This window comes from Dasypus novemcinctus, chromosome 14 (assembly GCF_030445035.2).
Source record: "Dasypus novemcinctus isolate mDasNov1 chromosome 14, mDasNov1.1.hap2, whole genome shotgun sequence".
Lineage (NCBI taxonomy): Eukaryota > Metazoa > Chordata > Mammalia > Cingulata > Dasypodidae > Dasypus > Dasypus novemcinctus.
Genome location: NC_080686.1, coordinates 84,152,199 through 84,173,154, shown reverse-complemented (window position 1 = coordinate 84,173,154; position 20,956 = coordinate 84,152,199). Strand labels below are relative to the sequence as shown.

Below are 20,956 nucleotides of genomic sequence, written 5' to 3'. Positions count from 1 at the left end.
ATTAAGTTAAAAGCAGTAAAAAAAATACACACACACACACACATACCCACACACTTAGATACTATTCACACCCACATATACATATATATAGTGTGACCATAATTTTGAAACTTAAAAAAAAAATTATGTATATATTTATAAAAATATTAAGAGTGGTTACCTCTAGATAATAGGAAGAATTTTTATAATTTTTCCACTATCTTTATATTTTATGAATGTTTCAAATTTTCTACCATGGTAAAAGATATTCTTGGGTGGGGAATAGACATGTCTGGGAGTCCGTACCCAGAGTCATTTTCTCTAGTTCTTATTTTCTTGATCCTAAAAAAACATTAATACCTCCAACAGCAGGGCCTTTAGGGCAAAATAAGGGAAGATAGCTATCTGTGTGAGTTTTTTTTAACCAACTGTTTCTAAACCGGGAGCAGTTCAATAAACTATGCAACTGGAACACACGGAAAATGTCTCTCATGAGACTCTGAAATTTAAGTAGGTCCAACAACAAAAATACTTAACCCAGGAAGTAAAGGAATAATATTTTCTATTTATTATAATAATTAAATAACCAAAAATTTTAGAAAACATATATAAAAATATTTACTTTAAAATTAAAATACAGAAAAACCATATAAAATAACTATACAATTAAAAATACATTAACTGATATCCCCAAATCTATATTAAATATAGGATATTTATGAAATTCTCTAGAAATTTAACATCTATTCTTTGAGTAAGGTTTATAATTTGTTTATAATTTTCAAACTAAGGAAGGAGGGAGCAAATAATAGCTCCTTTCAATTTGTACTTGTCCAAAGAGAATGATTCTGTGTCATTTCTTGCTTGTCTTTTCTAATACCCATTCAATCACCTAGGGGGAGAAAACAAAATATGATTATGGTACATTTCTATCAAAAACACAAGTAATAGAAAATGTATTGTTAAAACTTCAAAAGAAGATGATAGAAATTTTAAAATAAAGAATAACATGTCCAAATCCTCTTCTTAAAGCTACATTTTATTTTTTTCTAACCTAAGAACACTCTTTGCTGGACTTTCCCTGCAGAGTGCAAGATTGTTTTCACTGGACAAAATGAAAATTCTGTTCCTCTGTCCCATCTTTATCTGAAAATGTTTAAAAAGAGTCACTGGAATGAAATTAAACCAAAATTTAAAAAAAGCTAATCAAAATGATTAGTGTTTCTAGCTCTTTGGACTATTTCATTTTCTTTTTAATATCATTTTAGAAACTCTTTTACTAACAGAGCAACTTATTAAATATTTTTCAGTAAGTCTTCTATTAAGTATCTTAACTCAAAGAATCCATAGGGACAGAGATGATCTTAGTGCATATATAGTATCATCACATTTGCACTGAAACAAAATGCCAGTTTAATTTGATGTCGTTTGTTAGGAATAATTCATTTACCTGTACAGCATTGTTGTTTGCAGTTTTCTTCATTTCCTCAAACAGACCTCTTGAAGTTTTAAGATCCTAAACGTAACAAAATACAACATTTTACAATTTGCATATTAAATTACACAGAAAAATTCATTATTAAGTAAATTTGAGATTATCTTAAACCCATCCACAACTACCAATGTGATCATGGAAATACTACCAAAAAATCAAAGTAAGAGATTATAACATCACCATCCTGAAATATCAAAATATTCTAGCACAAATACATACATACATACATACATACATATATACATACATACATACATATATATATATATATATAAATCCATGTAGCTCTCATCTCATTTTCACAATAACGTGATCTAATCTAAGCCCCATCCTTGACTCTGAGTATCTACTAATGCTTCATTATTCAGGAAATGAATATATAGTTTGTATTTATTTTTCAGATGAAACCTCTTTTTGAGTTTCTTTTTAGTTATTTCACTCCATCACAGAGAGAATAAAAGAAAAAAATAAAGTCTCTGATCTTAAAAATGTAATGTTTTTGTCAAATAATATGTACAAATTTTTAAAATTTAATTGTATTTAAAAGCTTTAAGTGTATTAAAAAGCCTGATTTTTTAAAAAAGCAGTTCCCTGCTATATCTCCAAGTTATGCTCCATAGAGACAGTCTTTTCTATTCTTTTATTTCTCTTATTTATATATTCATGTTTCTAAATAATATGCTGATTCTGCTACTTACTAATTTAACAAATTTAGACAGTTAACTGTAGATATCAGGTACAATGGTTAAGGACTCAGGTTTCATATGCTACCTCCCTTCTTCTCCTCTCAATAATACAGATTATTGATTAGTTAATACTCAATGCTTGCATTATTATGTTTAGGTAAACACTGTTCATCCTTGATCTAATTAATGTATTATGGTTATTGGCTTCTCTTTCATTTAATGCTTTGTTTATCCTATAGTAAAAAGTACCTATTTATTTTTTCCATTTACTTTGTTTTCCATGTATATAATTCTGCCCACCCCACCGCTAAAATGCTGCAATAAATTAAAATGTACAAAAAAAAAAAGTTTTTAAACACCCATACAGATAACCTTTGAGTTCAGTTTTGTTTTGTTTAATAAAATTAATTTAATAAAATAATTAAAATAATTAACCTGGAAATCATTCCCTTACAGCCTGCTCTAAATTGGTTCAGTAGCTCTCTAGACTTGGTTCTGTTAGGACTTGTCTTCCCCATTCTAGGTTAAGTGTTTGTTTTATTTCTTGATTCAGTCCCTTGTTCTGTTGAGCTTCATATTCTAGCAGCTTCCTCAGAAAGGATACATGAAAGACAAAAACGTTTAGTCCTCCCATTTGAAAGTATCTTTATTGATCCACATACCTGATAGAATTTTATACTCACTACTAGATAAATCACTTTCCCCCAAAATTTGAAGATATTTTTCTACTGTCTTCTCATGTCCAATGTTACTGTGGAAAAGCTCAGTGCCATTCTGATTCCTGATCTTTTGCATGTACACTACTTTCTCTTGTTGGAAGCTTTTAGGAAACGTTCTATCCAACTCAAAGGGTTTGAAATTCCACAATCATGTAACTTCTTGTGGAATTTTTATTCACTGAGCTGGACAATCGGTATGTCCTTTGCAGTAGGAAGTTTTTGTCTTTCAGTTCTGGAAACTGTCTGTTATATTTTTGATGGTTTTCTCTCCACTATATCTATTTTTGAAACTTTTATTATTAGCATATTCTTATTAGCATATTCTATTAGCATAGATCTTCTGGATTCACCCTCCCATTTTCTTATTCGGTTTTTGTCCCTTGGTTTTAATTTCTGGTAAATTTGTTTGTCTCAACTGTTCAGTCTTTCTATTAAATCAATTGTTTATAATTTTATTTTTAAAGAGCTCTTTCATGTTCTATGTATTAAAAAAAAAACAAATAGCATCCAATTCTAGTTCTATGGATGCAATTATCTTCTTTCTGTGAGAACTGAAGTTTTTATGAAGTTTTCTTCAGCTTTCTGCCCCTTCAAAGTTCCATTTACTCTTTTATGTTTTGGTATCCTTTATTCTTTTATGTTAAAATATTTTTCACAAGTCTGCTAATCCTGACTGCTCATTCTGTTAAAATGTGAGATAGTAAAAATCTTATTGGAGGGAGCATATGTAGCTCAAGTGGTTGAGTACTTGTTTCCCACGTTGAGGTCTCGCATTTAATCCCCGGTACCTCCTAAAAAAAATCTTATTGGAAGCTCTATCTGTATAGTGCTTGTTCACTTAGGGCTTTAAGGTAGGGTGATAAGGGACCCATCTGGCATTTTCACAGGGGCCTCCAATTTCTCTATAGAGACCTTTTCCTGCTCTGTCACAGAAATGACTGGAGTAGGGAATAGCTATGCATGATACATCTTAGAGTTCATAATGCAGGAGAAAAGGACATAGAGAAGAAACTGAAGATTCCCCAATTCACTCTGTAGATCTTTATTTAATTCACCTATTTTCCACTTGGTACTTTGCCCTTGCTTTCCACGATACATGGTACCTTCAGGTCTTGCAGCGACTGTATCAGCTGAACTGGCATGATTCTCATTAATACTCCACTAGCCAGGTATTTAGGCTAAAACTTCTTTTATTCTGCTATCCTACTCCTTCCATGGGTTTTTTTCCTTTAAAAATGTCCTAAAAACATTTCTATAGTTTTCTTCTTGTCTCTTCTCTTTGTTTTTGTTTCTTAATATTGCCTTTCCAGAGGGATTTTAGAGTGGAAGGGTATTGAATGCATATGGTCAATATGCCATTATAACCAAAAATCAATATATAACTGTGTTTAAAGCCAGAAACTTGTAACAGTGCATAACGTAAAACCATTTAAATTTTAGAAAACTGTCATCTGACTGGCTGGCATGCCCAATATCTCACAGGCTGATAATGGGTCCAAAATATTAGAAACTGGGCTCCTTGTATCACCCTTTCACTATATTTTGAAATTACTAATTAAATATGTTTTGAAACTTATTATCAACCTTAATCATACTTAGGGAAAATGATGAGGATACAAGTCAATGTGTAGTTTTCCATATAATGCGGACTAAAATCAAATATAAAAAATTTTGGCTTTAATTTTTCCATCTCTAATTAAAAAAACAAACAAACAACAAGTTACATGCCATCAGTATAAAAAATACTCACTATTTTATGTCAAATAGGGACATTAGAACACTAACTTTCGGCATAAGTAGAGAAGACACTACCTTTAGATAGAACTTAGAGATTTCAAAGAGACGCTGGCTGCATGCAGTAAAACATTCATGAGCCTCAGTAATACTGTGTTTCTTCAGGGTTTGAGTAACTACATCTTTCAGTACCTTGAATAGAAAATAATACATGACATGTATTTCTTGAAAAAGGCACAAACAGATTATTTCAACCTTAGAGTTCATTCAATCTTGTGAATTTCACAATCATTTAACACGAAACGAATGGGAAGGAAATATATCTGTAACATTTACACAGTCACACATGCCAGAGGAAAATATCTGTTAGCAGAAAATCACTGGAGTATTGTAGGCAAGGAATTCAAATCATAAGTTATGAACAGAAATCTGAGTGTAAAAGCTACACACAGCAGATATATGGGTGTTTATTTTTTATTACAAAAAATTTCAAACATAAAAATGCAAAGAGAATTTTATAACAAATTCCTACTTCTATGTATCTACCCACCAGGGTCACTAATGATCAATTCATGGCTAGTTTTGTTTCATTTATACCTCCACCCATTCTCCCAACATCCCTTTCTCACTGGGTTATTTTAAAGTAAATTCCAGACATCATTTAATTTCATTCATAAAATTTTTAGGCATATATTTCAAATGATTCTAATAAGTGAATGTCTTCCCATGTAGCAATAAGAGAGATGGGAAATAAATTTTACCCGTGTGTGTTTTTGTGATCTTGATTCCTTAATTTGTCTTGATGTTTTTGATTCTTTCACATTTTTTTGACCTGAATTGGACTTTGTATTGACTTTTGGGGTTTCACAGCTAAGAATCGGAATAGATGGAAAAGCTGTAGATGACCATTCTGCCCGGGGTCTTGTGGATGTCACTACATGATGATAATTACTATTGCCACTTGACTGAGAAAGAAGAGAATCTGAACTCCCAGATTTCATGAGTCTACCATGGATAAGAAAATCAAGAACATAGGTTAAGTAAATCAGCAATGAAACCCATATTCTGTCCTAAGTATTACACCTATATGCTTTCAAACATAAACTCAAGAAAAGCAAACAAAAGTTCTTACAACTACTACCTTAACTAAACAATTAACATATAATAAAGTTGCTCCTTTAGTTCTTCAAATGAGTGATAACTTAGAAAACAATAACAAACTAGAATTTCAGCTATCTGAGGGAATGCAATAACCAGTATTAGTTATCCTCCTTCATTTACAACCAAGGTGGTGCTATTTATAGATTCAATACTCATAATCTGTTAAGTACTTCCACTTTTCCATTAAGATAATTCTAACAAAAAACCCACAACCTATGTCTTATTCTACCTGTGCAAAATAAGCAATATCACAAAACTGGCTCTTGTTTCAATCTTTCTAAAATATTTCCATTTGCTTCTGTCAAGACCCACATTTTTCGTTTTATAAGATAGGGTCTTACAGTCTTCAATTCTGCTAACCTAAGGTCAGTGTACTTTCTTTTCTAGAGCACCTACACCTTTTTATTTGTCAGAGGTCAGAAATGAGGAATAGTTACAAAATAAAACATTCCATATGCTAAAGGATTTGCTTTTTGGCTTTACTGGGTATAAAAAGTCATGAATTTATAAAGTCCTCATGAAAATAATTTAGTTCTTCCATATCAGGGAAAGAGTATTCTAATATTTTTAGCTGTTCAAAAAAAAAAGATTTGAAAGTTTCATTTTCACGTTTCATATTTTTTGAACTTTAAAGTAATACAATAAGAATTTAAGGCTTCCTTTAAGATGACAAGGACTTAGATTTAAAAGAGGTTCTAAAGATATATAAATTCAATGGAAATTCAGAGTGATTATTTCATAAACTTCTAATTTCTGATCAAGAATTCAAACATTTTATTTAGGTAGCAAAAAAAGCTTCTAGAAAAGTTTCATGTACTGCATTATTACAAAAGCTTTAAAGCTCTATTTTATATATTACAGTTTTAAAATGGTGCCTCATGAAACTCCTGAACGCTGGGGTGGGGGTGGAGTTGGGGAAGGGGGTGCAGGAAGCAGTGAAAGAGAGGGAAGGAAGCAATAACAGTAGAATATTCATTTTCTTCAAAGGAGTAGCTCAGCTGCTTAATCTATTGGGTAAGATGTCCACTGTTTCGTAGCTTAAAACTTTACAATCCATTGTGCTAATGGAGTGTATATTACGATGTGAAGAAAAAGAAAATGTTTGTGTCATTTTAAGTCATTTCTTTTTATCACTTAAAAGCAAAACCATCAACTACTAACAATAAAAAACCAAACTCCTGGTATGAAGGAATCAAACTATCTAAAATCTACCCAGAAAGCAATGTAAAAATATTTAAGACTAATATGAAAAAAAAGTTACCCTAGAGACTAAAATACTTTCTGTCATTTTATTCATGTAATAAATATATCACCTTTTTTTGGGATAAAGGCAATTCGGGTCCTTTGACCTCCGTTTATATTGGGATACTTCCGTTCGTAGTTCACATTGTAAAACTTCTCCATCAGGGACACTTCCAGGCTCTGACAAAACTGCAGGAGATGGAAGAGGGCTCAACACAGTAGGTACTGGAAAACCTTCTCTGGTGCAGGTAGTCTGAGTTTCATAACGAATAAGACGAGACTGAAGTTCAGAAAATCCCCCATCTCTTTCCAGAGCTTTTTGGTCATCCAAGCAATATCTAAAATGAGGGAAAGATCATTAAAATCAAAGCCTCCAAGAGAGCCTTTTCCCTGCCAATTAGAAAATAACAAAACATTTGCTTTTAAGGAAAGGTTTAAAATCTTCTTACTTCAGTACCTATAATTGCTGGAAGGTTGAGTGAATGGCTTACTTCTCTCACAAGTTTGGGTTTTTCTAGACTACTATATGCACAGCAGAAGATTAAAAAATGTAAGCTCCAATCTGATTCCTCTTTAACTGTATTTTCAAAATAATACAGTAGCTCTTTTAGTACATTTTAAAGCTCTACGAACCTGATTTCTCAGTATGGCAGATACATAATGAATGTGAAATGCTGACTTATGTTATAAAGGGCAAGTTTATTTTCAACACAAAGATTAAAAGGTTATAAAGGCATCTAAACTGGCTCACTGAACACAGCTCAGAATATTTTAAATTTTTTCTTGGAAAGATACTTCCCATATTACTGACTGACAGATTTTCCTTCAAACACTGTGTGCCTCTGGTTTCTAGCTAAATATGACTCACAGAATCAATTAAATGTTAGCTCAGTGAAGTGTTTCTGGACTCAAAGAAATCCCATGTTGTCAGTGACCTTGGAAAGCTCTTCACTTTCTCCCATTTCTATACCTGTTTCATCAAGGAAACACAAATGGTTCCATATCTGTGACAGCTGGACTACAAAAATTAACCTTCCTCTGATGCTTGTCCTATTTACCTGTAAAATTCTAAGATGCACCCTAAAATCAGATTTTTTCTCCTATCTGGTTGTGTCGTTGTCTTTTTGGGGTGTTCCTTCGCTGGCCTCTCTGCTCCATACGGGACCTGCGCCTTATGCGCAGGTCTGGAAGGCCTTTTTTTCTTTTTTTCACCAGGAGGCCCTAGGAATCAAACCCAGTTCCTCCAAATGATATACGGGAGATCAACTGCTTGAGCCATAGCCACTCCCTGGATCCGTAAGTTTGTCCTTCAATTCCGAAGAAGTATATCGTTACCTTAATATCTGATTGCCTGTGAATATTTAAGGACGTTATTTCTCCCATGTGACACAGGCATATTCAATTTCTAAGAGTCCAGGCTATGGAGGATTTAAATTGAGGCTCCACCACTTACTAGCTATATGAACTTGGCCAAATTACTTAACTTTATCTATGGTTCTGTTCCTAATCTGTAAAATGGAATGATAGTAGCTATCTCAAAGAGGTATGGTGAGGATTCTGTGAACTGATACATGTAAAGCACTTATAGAACCAGTGCCTGAAACATGGCAAGCAAAAGAAATATAAGTTATGGTTGTTATTATTATTATTACTACTAATGTTGTTATCATCATCAGGTTTATTTTCTACCACAGCAAATCTTATAATATGCAGCACAGTCAGGACTGTGCTGCTGAAGTCAATGACTTCAGAGCCTGAGTGTATTTTAGTACACTCTCTTTTATGTAAGGTACAAGAGATCATCTTATTCAGTGATTAACTCATGGTTGAACATTAAAATCATCTAAAGAGATTTTAAGAAATACTGATGCCTGTCCACATGTCCAGAGTTTAATTTAATGAGTCTAGGGGGAGACTATTTTAAAAGTTGCCAGGTGATTCTGAAGTATAAGTAGGACTGAACACCTCTCATCTAAAAGAACAGTATAATTTAATAACAGGTGAGGAAACCGCTCCTAAGTCAAAATGTTAATTGGTGGCAGAGTAGTGTCTAGAACCTAAGTCTCTTAATTCTTCAGTAGTCTTCGTCTAATCTGTTGTTTAATAAAATATATTTCATTACAGGTCAACAGAAATCCTAAGCATGCCTGATGAATCCTTTTATCCGCAATTAGTAAAATGTAGAGCAAAGGTTAGGAATTGTGAACTTTAAGAAATATTCTAGACAGGAGGACAATGCCTGGTTAGCCCAAGGAAAATTGAGAAAGATATATATTTCAATTCTAAGTTGCATATTATTTCTTCAAGTTTAAAATCTCTTGATCACAGCTGTTTATAATATCAACGCTTCAATTCAATTATGTATATGTCTTTAATAGTTCCATTGAAAATATCTGCAAAATGATTATACTATGATTTGGCATTGGAACAAAAAGTTAATGTGGTAAGTAAGGAAGGAAACTAGAGGAGGATGTACAACTGATAGTGAAGAAAAATTCATTGTTGTATGAATGACTTGTAAATCTATATATTTTTGCGAAACGGTAACTAAATGCTTTATGGGTCCTAAGAAAGAAAAATACTCACAAGAAGATGAAACTCTTTTTTTTGTAACTAGAAATAGGTAAAAGCACTTCTATCACACATTAAACAATGCCACTGAAGGGAGGAGACACTGCAAAATCTCTTGGAATAGATGAAAAAAATTTCAAAGCAACAAAAAGCTGGTAAGGCCAATTGATTGCCACAGTTTAATTGGCAGCAGAGTTTAATTCATTAAAAAAAAATAGTGCAACTTATAATCAATGGCATGTTACATTCTAGGATAGGGTAGATAAGAGAAAAATAAAACAAACAATGCATGTATTTATTTCATTTTCCCTAAAGAAACACTGATTTATACTTGAGCAGTTTATATATTTTTATCTAAATATTCCTTTATGTCAAAGTAGAGAAAAAGCTCAGGGGTTCTAGAGGCCCACAGCAATACCAGAGGAGAAAACTTTCTTTACAATTTCATTTGAATTTTGTTTCTATTCTATAACCTATGTTTAACATAAAGAGACCCCATGATACATACAAATCTTCTTGAAAAGCATACTTCTGGATTCACTGTGCTCACTTTCCATAGATTTTTGGTTGGGTATCGATGCCCCCGGCTTAACAAGTATAAATTTACAGTAATAGAAAACTGAGTCAGCTAGATTTGTTTGTTTTTGGGAATGGACAGGCAGCAGAAAAGAACAGAACTATCCCCTCATAAAATAGGCCAGAATTTCATAACAACTTAAGTTATACATTGATACACAAAGTTCTGTGCAGATTTAGGCCCATCAGAAAACAGTGTCCAAATTAGTCTTAATATTTTGATAAATGATCATGAAGAGTATATCCCTTACAAATTCTCCAAATTTATACATACCATTAAGATTTTTGTATAGTAAAATAAAAACAACAGAAGAAACAAAGTAGAGAGGTGGAACTCAGAATGAACAAAATTAAATTATGTATTTTGGGAAAAATAATCTAAAATATGACTACATGATAGATGTTTCAGTACGAGTTAAAGTGGAATATTATAGCCTATTCCAAGCAAATCAGTACTTCAGAGAAACATGTGGCATGGGTCAATGTTGTGATCTTACAGCAAAGAAAATGTTAATGTTTTTACATAATCTCAGAAGTGAATAATATTTTAAAACATAATAACATAAACACTAATTGCTGGTTTCAACTTTCAGATTCAAGTTATACAAAAAATACTTAAATATCCTTATTAGGTTTCATTGATAGGCCAGGAAGCCATAAATTCTTAATATTAATAAAAATGAAAGAAATATTGCTTACAGTTGATAAAATATGAAGTTGTTTAAATGTGTTATTTAAAAACATAACAGTAAACTACAGAACAACTCAAACTGAGAAAGTGAACCAACTCATTTTTCACATCAGGGAGTCAATAATATTTTACATATAGATTGAAGGAATATTGATAAAAGGAGATGCTTTAGAATAAGAGAAGCTACCACCAGGGAAACCAACATCAACCAAATAAAAGTTTCTTCTGAAAACAGGAACTGGAGGTGGGGAGTAATAAGGAAAGGAATTCCTGGTTTTCATTATGAACTTTTCTATAATGTTTAATTTCTAGGTCTTTAGAAAAATTTAAAAAGTAATCCTATCATCAAGTTTTCGTATACTATAACAAAAAAGCACTCATTTAAATTTGATTCAGGTAAATTAATACAAATAAAAAGTAAAATTTTTTTTAGCTAAAGATATGAATAGCTTAAATTAAAGGTTTAGCTAAACTCAAGACTATTTGAGTAATATTCCCAATCTTTTGAGGTTAAAGGGAGAATAATAATTTGCTCAAACAAGAAGTTCTTTGGTCAAATATGAGAAATGAAAACCTGGAACAAGTGACATTTCTTATCTTTTTATGATTTAGTAGATATCTGAGTTGCCTATATGTTGTTCACAAAGCAATTTAAAATTATCTGAACAACTTAAATTCAAATTAACACATACAGAATGTCTTTCAGAAATGATTCAATATTGCATGTTGTAGTTCCTATTGCTTAAAGTCCTCAAATTGTGATTTTAATGGATTTTCCATACTCAGTCAGATGTTTAAAGTCTAGTAGTTACATGCTTTTGATACTGCACAGATTATGAAGCAAAAATTACTGACCTAAAGATGACCAAACAGACACCAACAATTGAATAGCAGCATCTATGGTTATGTAGTTATATGAAAAAGTACCTTATATAATTTCTTTTTAGTTTTAAATGTAGTATTTCAAATTATCTAAAATGTCAGGGGCAATTTCTCAGCCAAAATTATTTAACTTTAAACAAATATTGGTTTTGCCTCAAAAAATTCTATGAACCAAATATTTTATATACCCAGTTAAAAGAACAAGAGGTTTAGTTTATACCCTCTCCAAAATTCCCCTTATTATAAAAGTTAGTTTACTGTAGAAAATCTGGAAATTATAAAAGAGGCATAATGAAAAAAAAAAATCACCTTAATCCTACTATGCAGAGAAATCTATTAATAATTTGGTAAATAATTAACAGACTTTAAAGATTAATATACTTCAAATACTGGTTTATAACTGAATTTTAAAAACACTATTCAGTGAGCATTTTCTCAATATCTACATTTGACTTTTAATGGCTGTATACAATTTTTCTTCTTACATTTTATTATGAAAAATTTCAAACCTATAGAAAAGTTGAGAGAATTTTAGAGGGAACAGCTGTATACCCACCACCTGCATGCTACCATTAATACTTTCTATATATGCTTTATTGATCTACCATCTATTCATCGCTCTAATCACCCAAAAATACATCCAATGTTTTTGATCCATTTAAAGTGCAGACATCTGTGATATCTGTACACTCCTTCCTAAATACTCCACTGTGCATATCATTAACCAGAGTTCAATATTTGTTTTTTTCTATGATATAAAATTTGAATACAATGAAATGTTCAAATTTTATACCTGAGTAACCCAAAACCCTACCAAGATATAGAGCATGACCAAAAGTTCCCACATGTCCAACCACTATTCTGATTTCTTTTCAACCACAGATTTAGACTTTCCTTTTCAAGAAAATCATAAAAATGGAATTATACAGTATGAAGTCTTTTTTTTAAAAAAGATTTATTTATTTATTTTCCCCCTCCCCATTATCTGCTCTGTGTCCATTCACTGTGCGTTCTTCTGTTTCTGCTTGTATTCTCATTAGGTGGCTCTGGGAATCTGTGTCTCTTTTTGTTGCATCATCTTGCTGCATCAGCTTTCCTTGTGGGCGGCACCACTCCTGGGTGGGCTGTACTCCTGCGTGGGGCAGCACCCTACATGGGTACTCCTTGAGCATGGCAGCATTCCGCGTGGGCCAGCTCACCACACAGGCCAGGAGGGCCTGGGTATCGAACTCTGGACTTCCCATATGGTAGGCGGAAGCACTATTAGTTGAGCCACATCCGTTTCTACAGTGTGAACTCTTTTATGCCTGTCTTCTTACACTCACCACGTTACTTTTTTCCATTCATCTGTGGTGTTGTAGGTATTAACCGTTTGTTCCTCACTTACTGCTCTCTAGTATTGCTTTGTAGAGCTATACCAACGTTTGTTTAGCCATTCTCCTATTGATGTATATCTGGGCTATTTTCAGAATAAAACTGCTCTGAATGTTCTTGTATAAGTCTTTTTTTGGACATATGATTTCATATCTCTTGGGAAAATCACTGATACTGGAAATTCTAGGTCATAGGGTATTAGTTATATTTAGTTTTATAAGAATCTACCAGATCATTTTCTGAAGAAGATATATATTACTTTACACTCCAACCAACAATGTATGAGAGTTCTGATTATTCCACATACTTGCCAATATCTTGGATTATCAGTCTTTTTAATTTTAGCCATTCTGGTGGCTGTACACTATCTTATTTTATGGACATACTATAACCAAACCCCTCAAGTTGGACATTTAGATTGTTTCTAATGTTTCTTCTTATACTCTTGCCTAATAACTCTTAGTGTACATCCCTTTTTATCAAGCTAAATAAATGAATCAGATGGTATAAGCATTTGTAGGACTTTTGGTAAACTACTGAGCATCCTTTAGAAAAGGTCAGAACAATTTATTGTGTACTTAAAAAATGCACATGGGAGCTAGATTGGTCATGATTCTTTACTACCAATTCTACTTATTATATTTTTAAATAACTGGCAATTTTATGAGGGAAAAGTGTTCTTATTGAGTTTCAATTTGTATTTTTTGCTGATGAATGAAGAAAAACAACTTTTCATATTTATTGATCATTTATATTTCTTCTTTGATGAATGAACAGTTGAAGATATTGCCAACTCTTCCACAGGGGTATTTAGTTTATTTTCTTACTGAACTGCAAATATTCTTTAATCATAAAGAAAATTTATCTTCATCTTATATTGAAAATATTCTCCCTAGTATGAACCTTACTTAAACAAAAAAAGTTATGGTGGTAAAGCATATGTAACATATTTCCCATTTAAACATTTTTTAAGTGCACAATTCAGTGTCATTAATTACATTCACAATGCTGTACAACCATTACCACTTTCCATTACCAAACATTTTTCATTATCCTGAATAGAAATTCAGTACCCATTAAGCAATAACTACCAATATCTCCATCCCCTAGCCCTTGGTAACTTCTAATTTACCTTCTGTCTCTATGACTTTGTGTATTCTAGATATTTCATATGTGCTGAATCATACACTCTATCTGACTTATTTCACTTAGCAAAATGTTCTCAAGCTGTAATATGTGTCAGCTCTTCATTTCTTTTCATGGTTGAATTATACTCCATTGAACATATATACCACATTTTGTTTATCCATTAAATTGATGGACACCTGGATTGTTTCAACCTTTTGCCTACTGTGAATAATGCCACCACGAACACTAGTGTACAAGTATTTGTTTGAGTCCCTGTGTTCAATTCTTTTGAGTATTACCTAGGAGTAGAATTGCTAGGTCATATAGTAATCCTATGATTAACTTTTTGAGGAACTGCCTGTTTTCCTTAGCAGCTGTACCATTTTACATTCTCACCAGAAATGTACAACGGTTCAAATTTCTCCATATCATCAATACTCATTATTTTCCATTTTTTTGTTTTGTTTTATGATAACAGCCATTCTTGTAGGTATGAGGTGGTATTTCATTGTGGTTTTGATTTGCATTTCTCTAATGACTAATGTTTTTTTTTTTTTTTTAAAGATTTATTTATCTATTTAATTTCCCCCCCTCCCCCGGTTGTCTGTTCTTGGTGTCTATTTGCTGCATCTTGTTTCCTTGTCTGCTTTTGTTTCTTTGTCCGCCTCTGTTGTCGTCAGCGGCACAGGAAGTGTGGGTGGCGCCATTCCTGGGCAGGCTGCACTTTCTTTTCACGCTGGGCGGCTTTCCTCACGGGCGCACTCCTTGCGCGGGGGCTCCCCCACGCGGGGGACACCCTTGCGTGGCACGGCACTCCTTGCGCGCATCAGCACTGCGCATGGCCAGCTCCACACGGGTCAAGGAGGCCCGGGGTTTGAACCGCGGACCTCCCATATGGTAGCCGGACGCCCTGACCACTGGGCCAAAGTCCGTTTCCCTCTAATGACTAATGTTGAATATCGTTTCCTCTGCTTATTGGCCATTAGTATATCTTCTTTGAAGAAATGTCTACCTATGGCCCTTTGCCCATTTTAAAATTAGGCTGCTTATCTTTTTGTTCCTGAGTTCTTTATATATTCTGGATATCAAACCTTTATCATATATGTGGTTTGCAAATGTTTTCTCCCATTCTACAGGTCTGGATCAACTTTTCAATTTTTGGATAATGCTCTTTAACACAGAAAAGACTTTAATTTTGGTAAGGGTTAATTTATCTATTTTTCTTTTGTTGCTCAGGTTGTTTGTATTATATGTAAGAATTCGCTGCCAAATCCAAGATAATAAAGATCTTTATGTTTTCTCTTAACAGTCTTAAAGTTTTAGCTCTTACATTAAAGTTCATTTTGATTCATTTTGAGTTAATTTTTGTATATAGTGTGAGGTAGGGGGTCTGATTTCTTTTTTTTTTTTTTAATGTGGAAATCCAGTTTCCTCAGCACCACTTATTGAAGAGACTATTTTTTCCCATTCAATAGATTTGGCACCCTTGTTGAAATCAATTGGCCTTAGACAGAGGAGTTTTCTGGACCCTCAATTCTATTCCCTTGGTCTATAAGGCTATCCTTATGCCACACTGTTTTGATTACTACAGCTGTTAGCTGGATCTGAAATCAGGAAGTGTGAGTCTTTCAACTTCTTCCTTTTCAAGATATTTTTGGCTATTCTGGAGCTTTTGAATTCTTTATGAATCTGAGGATTGGCTTTCCCATTTCTGCAAAAAAGGGCTGTTGGAATTTTGATAGGAACTGCATTGTTATTTAGACTGTTTTGGATGATACTGACATCTTAACAATATTAACTCTCTCAATCTATGAACACAGGATATTTTCCCACTTATTTATATTTCTTTAACTTCTTTCAACAGCGTTTAGTTTTTTCAGTGTACAAATGTTTGACCTCCTTGGTTAAATTTATTCTTAGGTATTTCATTATTTTAGATGCTATAGTAGTAAATCAAATTGTTTATTTTATTTTATTTTTCAGATTGTTTATTACAGGCTTATAGAAACACAGCTAATTTTTGCGTGTTGATCTTGTACCCTGAAACTTTGCTTAACTCCTTTATTAGCTCTTCTGGTGCTTTCTTCTGGTGACCCTTAATTCTAGACTTGTTTTTACTGATTACGGACATCACTGTTTTCAAATTAATTTATTATTTTTTTTTTTGGTTTCTTCCTTTACTAGAATGAGCAAAACAGCCTCCTCTAGTCTGAGAACAGATATTCTGCCTAGGTTTTCTTTGAACTCTGTCCATTTATACTTCCGTTTTTCACTTTTAAATCTTAATTTATGTGGATTTATTTTGATATTTGGTGAGGATTCAGAATCTAAACTGATCATTTTTATTTGAATACTTAGTCAATGTTCTCAATAATATCTACTGAATATGTTATCCTTTGCCTCTTGTTATGAAACTCTTCTATCATATCAAATTCCTATTAATTTTTGCTTTTTTCTTGAACTTTCTGTTCTATTCCAGTACCACATTGTAATTACAGTAGCTTTATAATAAAATATATCTTGATTTATGATAAAGTTTCTCATTTTTTAAAGAAAAGGGAAAGGAGGGATGAATTTTTATCAGATAAATTCTAAGTTATTTCATAAAAGTTTCAAAGTTGATAAAAATTATATTAAATTTTTACATTTATTTCAGAAGAACTAACACCTTTATAACATGGAATCTTCCCATAAATAAGGCATGTTTCCTAAGTAATCAACACTGATTTTAATCTTCTACTACATATTTTCCACAATTTTATTCATTTTACATTTTTTGCTAAGATTATCTGATTTTTTTTGCTATTTTGCATGAGATCTTTTCCACTGTACTTGAAACTGGGAATAAAGGAAAACTAGAGATTTTTATTTGTATTTTACCATTGGATACCTTACAAAATCTCTTCTAATATCCTTTTAGGTCTCTAGGTAGGTAATTAAATTCTCTGCAAAAAAAGTATTATGTTGGTCTCCTCCTTTTCAATACATACAACTGTTTAAAACTCTTCAGTGTTCCTTATTTTAATTCATTGGCTATACTACACAGAACAGTACATTAAAAAAAAAAGTTGTAACAGTATGTTATCTTTTTCTTGCTCCTGACTGTCATGGGGAGTTTAATTTTAAAACCAGAAAATAAAGTGACTGAACATTTTGCCTCTAGTGACAAACTTGCCATAAAATATTCTTTACATGAACTAAAGCCTTTTGAACATATCAAGAAAACTAACATTTCTAGATTATTGTGTGTCTCACTTGCATCACATCCACCCAGTGTGACTCAGCTAGAAATCCTAAAAAAAAGTCTTGTCATCCCCTTCTTTCTCATCCCCAATATTTACTTGGTCTCTTAAGTTCTTATATGACTCTAGAAAGCTCTTAAATTTGTATTCTCCTTCCCATTTTCATTATCTTGACAGTATTTTAGCTCATCTCCTGCTTGAACAATTTAAATTTATCAAATAAGATTTCTTTAATTGAACAAATCTCAGCATACCATTTCATGATTTCTTTCTTCTTTTCCTTTTTTTAAGATTTTTTACCGCCTCAAAAATAAAGGTCAATCTCCCTGCCATGTCATCAATGATTTTCACAACTTCATGATATGGTCTCAATATAGTATGATATATTTCTTACTCTTACTCAAAAACAACAATGCTATTTCCTATTCCTAGAATTCATACCTCTGGGTCCCTTTCCTCTCACAGATCCTCTCTTTTCTGCCAGGTAAAGGGAGAAACTATGGTTTCTTTCTACTATAGTTCAGGTGTCCTCAATATTCTCTCAAATATTTTCTCAAATATTTCTAGCATTTATTTGCTCTATCCACTGGGCTTCAAAAGCATGGTTACAGTATCTGCATTATTACATTATTTATACTGTACTAACATCATGTTTCCTTCTTTCTCCCTAGTAAAGTATATACTTCATAAGGGAAGAAACAGTTGTCTTAAAAAGCCTTTGCATCTTTAGCTGCTGAATGAATGACTGTCAGGAAAGTATTTTTAAAGTCTGTGTGAATTAAAGGCTACATTTATAAGCCAATCAAAACAATATTTCAGTTGTTCACTGATAAAGTTGCATCTTAAAGATTAAGGTAAAATTGAATGCTTTCCTCCTTTTATTTAATACATAAAATCAGCATAAAATGAATGCATTGGTTTAAAAATGTGCAAAATCTTATAAAACTAATTAATCAGGTCTTGAAATTTTATTGTAAATTATATTATCCACTTCATTCAACTTCTTGTTCTTGGGAAAATGGTAGATGTGCACATAACCTCAGAAACTACTAATATCTTTGAGAATCCTTTGAAATTTTATTCATAGTGGTCAATTAAAATTATTTAAAAGTGTACACATAATTAACATTTTACCAATTGGAACAAATTTCCTCTAATAGTTTCTGAGCAATTATAGTGTAGTTAGTAACCCAGGAATATTAATGTGACATGCAGCATAAAAACACATTTAGTGACATGCAGCATAAACATTTATAATGCAGGAATCAAAATAACTTTGATTTAATAATAGGATGTTTAAATGCTAAACCTGATAAATCATGAAATTTTTTCAACTGAAGATAAATTACTGTGTACATATTGGTTTTTTTTAAGGTTTTTGATATGCTTTCTCTTTGGCTCTATGTCTCAATTTATACCATTTTATTATAGTCACTCTTCACAGCTATATAGGAGAAACTACATTAGTAATACACTGAAGAATAAAGAATAAACAAAAACTTACTCAATTCCATGATAATGACAAACTGAGGCTTTTTCAAATGGTAAGACCCTGAGTTTCCGAGGACTAAGTTCTGGTGTCAGAACAAAAGTCTTTTCCCTGAAATAAAAAGGAACATTTTGCATTTATATTTCATTTAGTGACAAAGAGAAAGTTCAAGAAAGTGTCAACAGAAACAAACCTGACTTCTTCCTCAAAAACAGACTATTATATGGGATGAAAGTTAAGTTACACCGGAAAATGGAAAACGTAAGAAGGAAATGAAGCAAGGTTAAGGCTGTAGGCTTTGTCACCTACATTTTCTGTGCCTTAAGCCTCTTAAGTTATGATGTTAATTACTTCACAAAACTATCCTGAGAAACAGATTTATCAACAATGGAAACTTATTTGTAATAGAAATTCAAGGAGTAGCATTATTCTTTAAAGGATTTGTTTTCTTTTCTTGGTGGAATGAACTAATGTTTGCATTTAGTTAAATGTTTTTTTACAGGTGAATAATTAAAGTCAATTTGAATCTTTGGGGCCAAGTTAAATACTTACTTCCTAAATAACATTACAGGTCCTGGATCTTTCTTTGCGTAGAATTATAGTCATCTAGGCACCTACTGTAAGAGTCAGCAACTTTTTAAATATCAGAGGGATAACTGCTTACTTTAGTTCTCCTGCAGTAGGTCTTCAACCAGCAGGTATGTCAGAATTAATCAATATGGAAGACATATATAAAATATTCATGCTCCACCTCTTCTACCCCCTGACCTACAGGGGTATATCAAAATCTTGGGTGATGGAGGTCACTACATTTAGATAAAGCTCCCTGGGTTATTCTAATAGGGTCCTTTTTTTCTCTGCCTTAGTTGTAATCAGCATTCTAGAGTAAAGGATAGAGGTCCTGAACCTCAGAGGAGCTCAGGAGGGAAAGGGAAAATTATACAGCAAGTGGTCTTTACATAGTTAATAGGCAGAATGAAATATCGGAGGCTTAAATTCAGAAGCTTGGAAATGGTGCATAGGAAGCCAAGTAGATAAATTTGCTATCACTTTTTTTTCCCTACAGCCTTAGCAATTAAAACTGCCCATTTGCGACAGAAAATTATCTAGCTTGCTATGACAAACATCTGAAATTATTGCATTAAAATATAAAAGACAGGTCTAGGGGACCAGATGTAACTCAAGTTGTTGAGTGCCTGCTTCCCATGTAATGAGGGAACAAGCAAACAAATGAAATAACCAACTCTCATTGGGGAGCAAATATTGCTCAACGGTTATACAAGGTCCTGGGTTCATTCCCTTGTACCTCCTTACAAAAAAAAAAAAAAAAAAAGGGAGAGAGACAGGCTAATTAATGAATCCTGAAAAACAGGGTTTATATTCTAATGCATCTATTTAAGATGTTCCACAAAAAGTAACATTAATAAATTGCAATGGTTCCAGTTATGTTGATGACAGCCTATTTAAGGGAATAATTTTGTAATATAGAACTCTAAGTATCTAGCTTTTTACTTTCCTCCCTTAACATGTTGTCTTCTATTTCTCACTTCAGTTCTTCTCAGCAACTTTACCTATTTTTGTTTAATTTAACTCATATTTTCTTTCTAAAAGAAACAGTTTAGCAAATATTTTTTTGTCAATGTTTAGTATTCCTTTAGTATATACATAAAAGAGCCATGCCTGCATTTTATTTAATTTTTAGTATTTCCAATGGTTCCTTATATAGGTAGACATTTAGTAAGAGTTAATAGGTTCTTGCTTCATTGTCTTGAAAGTTCATCCTTCAACTGCTACATAAGATACATTTAATAATAATGTACTTCTTTGATAACATCAAAGAATCACATCCACTTTCCTAAATAAAATCACCTGTAAAGTACAGAAAGAATTAAGTGTATCTCTCTACATCTACAAAGACATTCTTGCCAAAATGAGTATAACTTATATGATTTAGTTTTGAAAAGGTACACACATTTGACTGGCAGTT

General features: G+C 32.4%; 1 protein-coding gene across 1 annotated transcript in view; it reads right to left on the bottom strand.

Moving 5' to 3' along the window:
* Positions 1 to 524: 524 nt before the first annotated feature.
* MTBP (MDM2 binding protein) overlaps positions 525 to 20,956 on the bottom strand; it is a 71,366-nt gene continuing 50,934 nt past the window's right edge. The window contains exons 17-22 of the mRNA XM_058275965.2: positions 18,985 to 19,080; positions 7,088 to 7,354; positions 5,375 to 5,618; positions 4,692 to 4,805; positions 1,430 to 1,495; positions 525 to 871 (exon numbers count right to left, since the gene is read on the bottom strand). Coding sequence (XP_058131948.1) covers positions 833 to 871; positions 1,430 to 1,495; positions 4,692 to 4,805; positions 5,375 to 5,618; positions 7,088 to 7,354; positions 18,985 to 19,080 — 826 coding nt within the window. The 3' untranslated portion in view covers positions 525 to 832. The remainder of the gene's footprint in view (positions 872 to 1,429; positions 1,496 to 4,691; positions 4,806 to 5,374; positions 5,619 to 7,087; positions 7,355 to 18,984; positions 19,081 to 20,956) is intronic.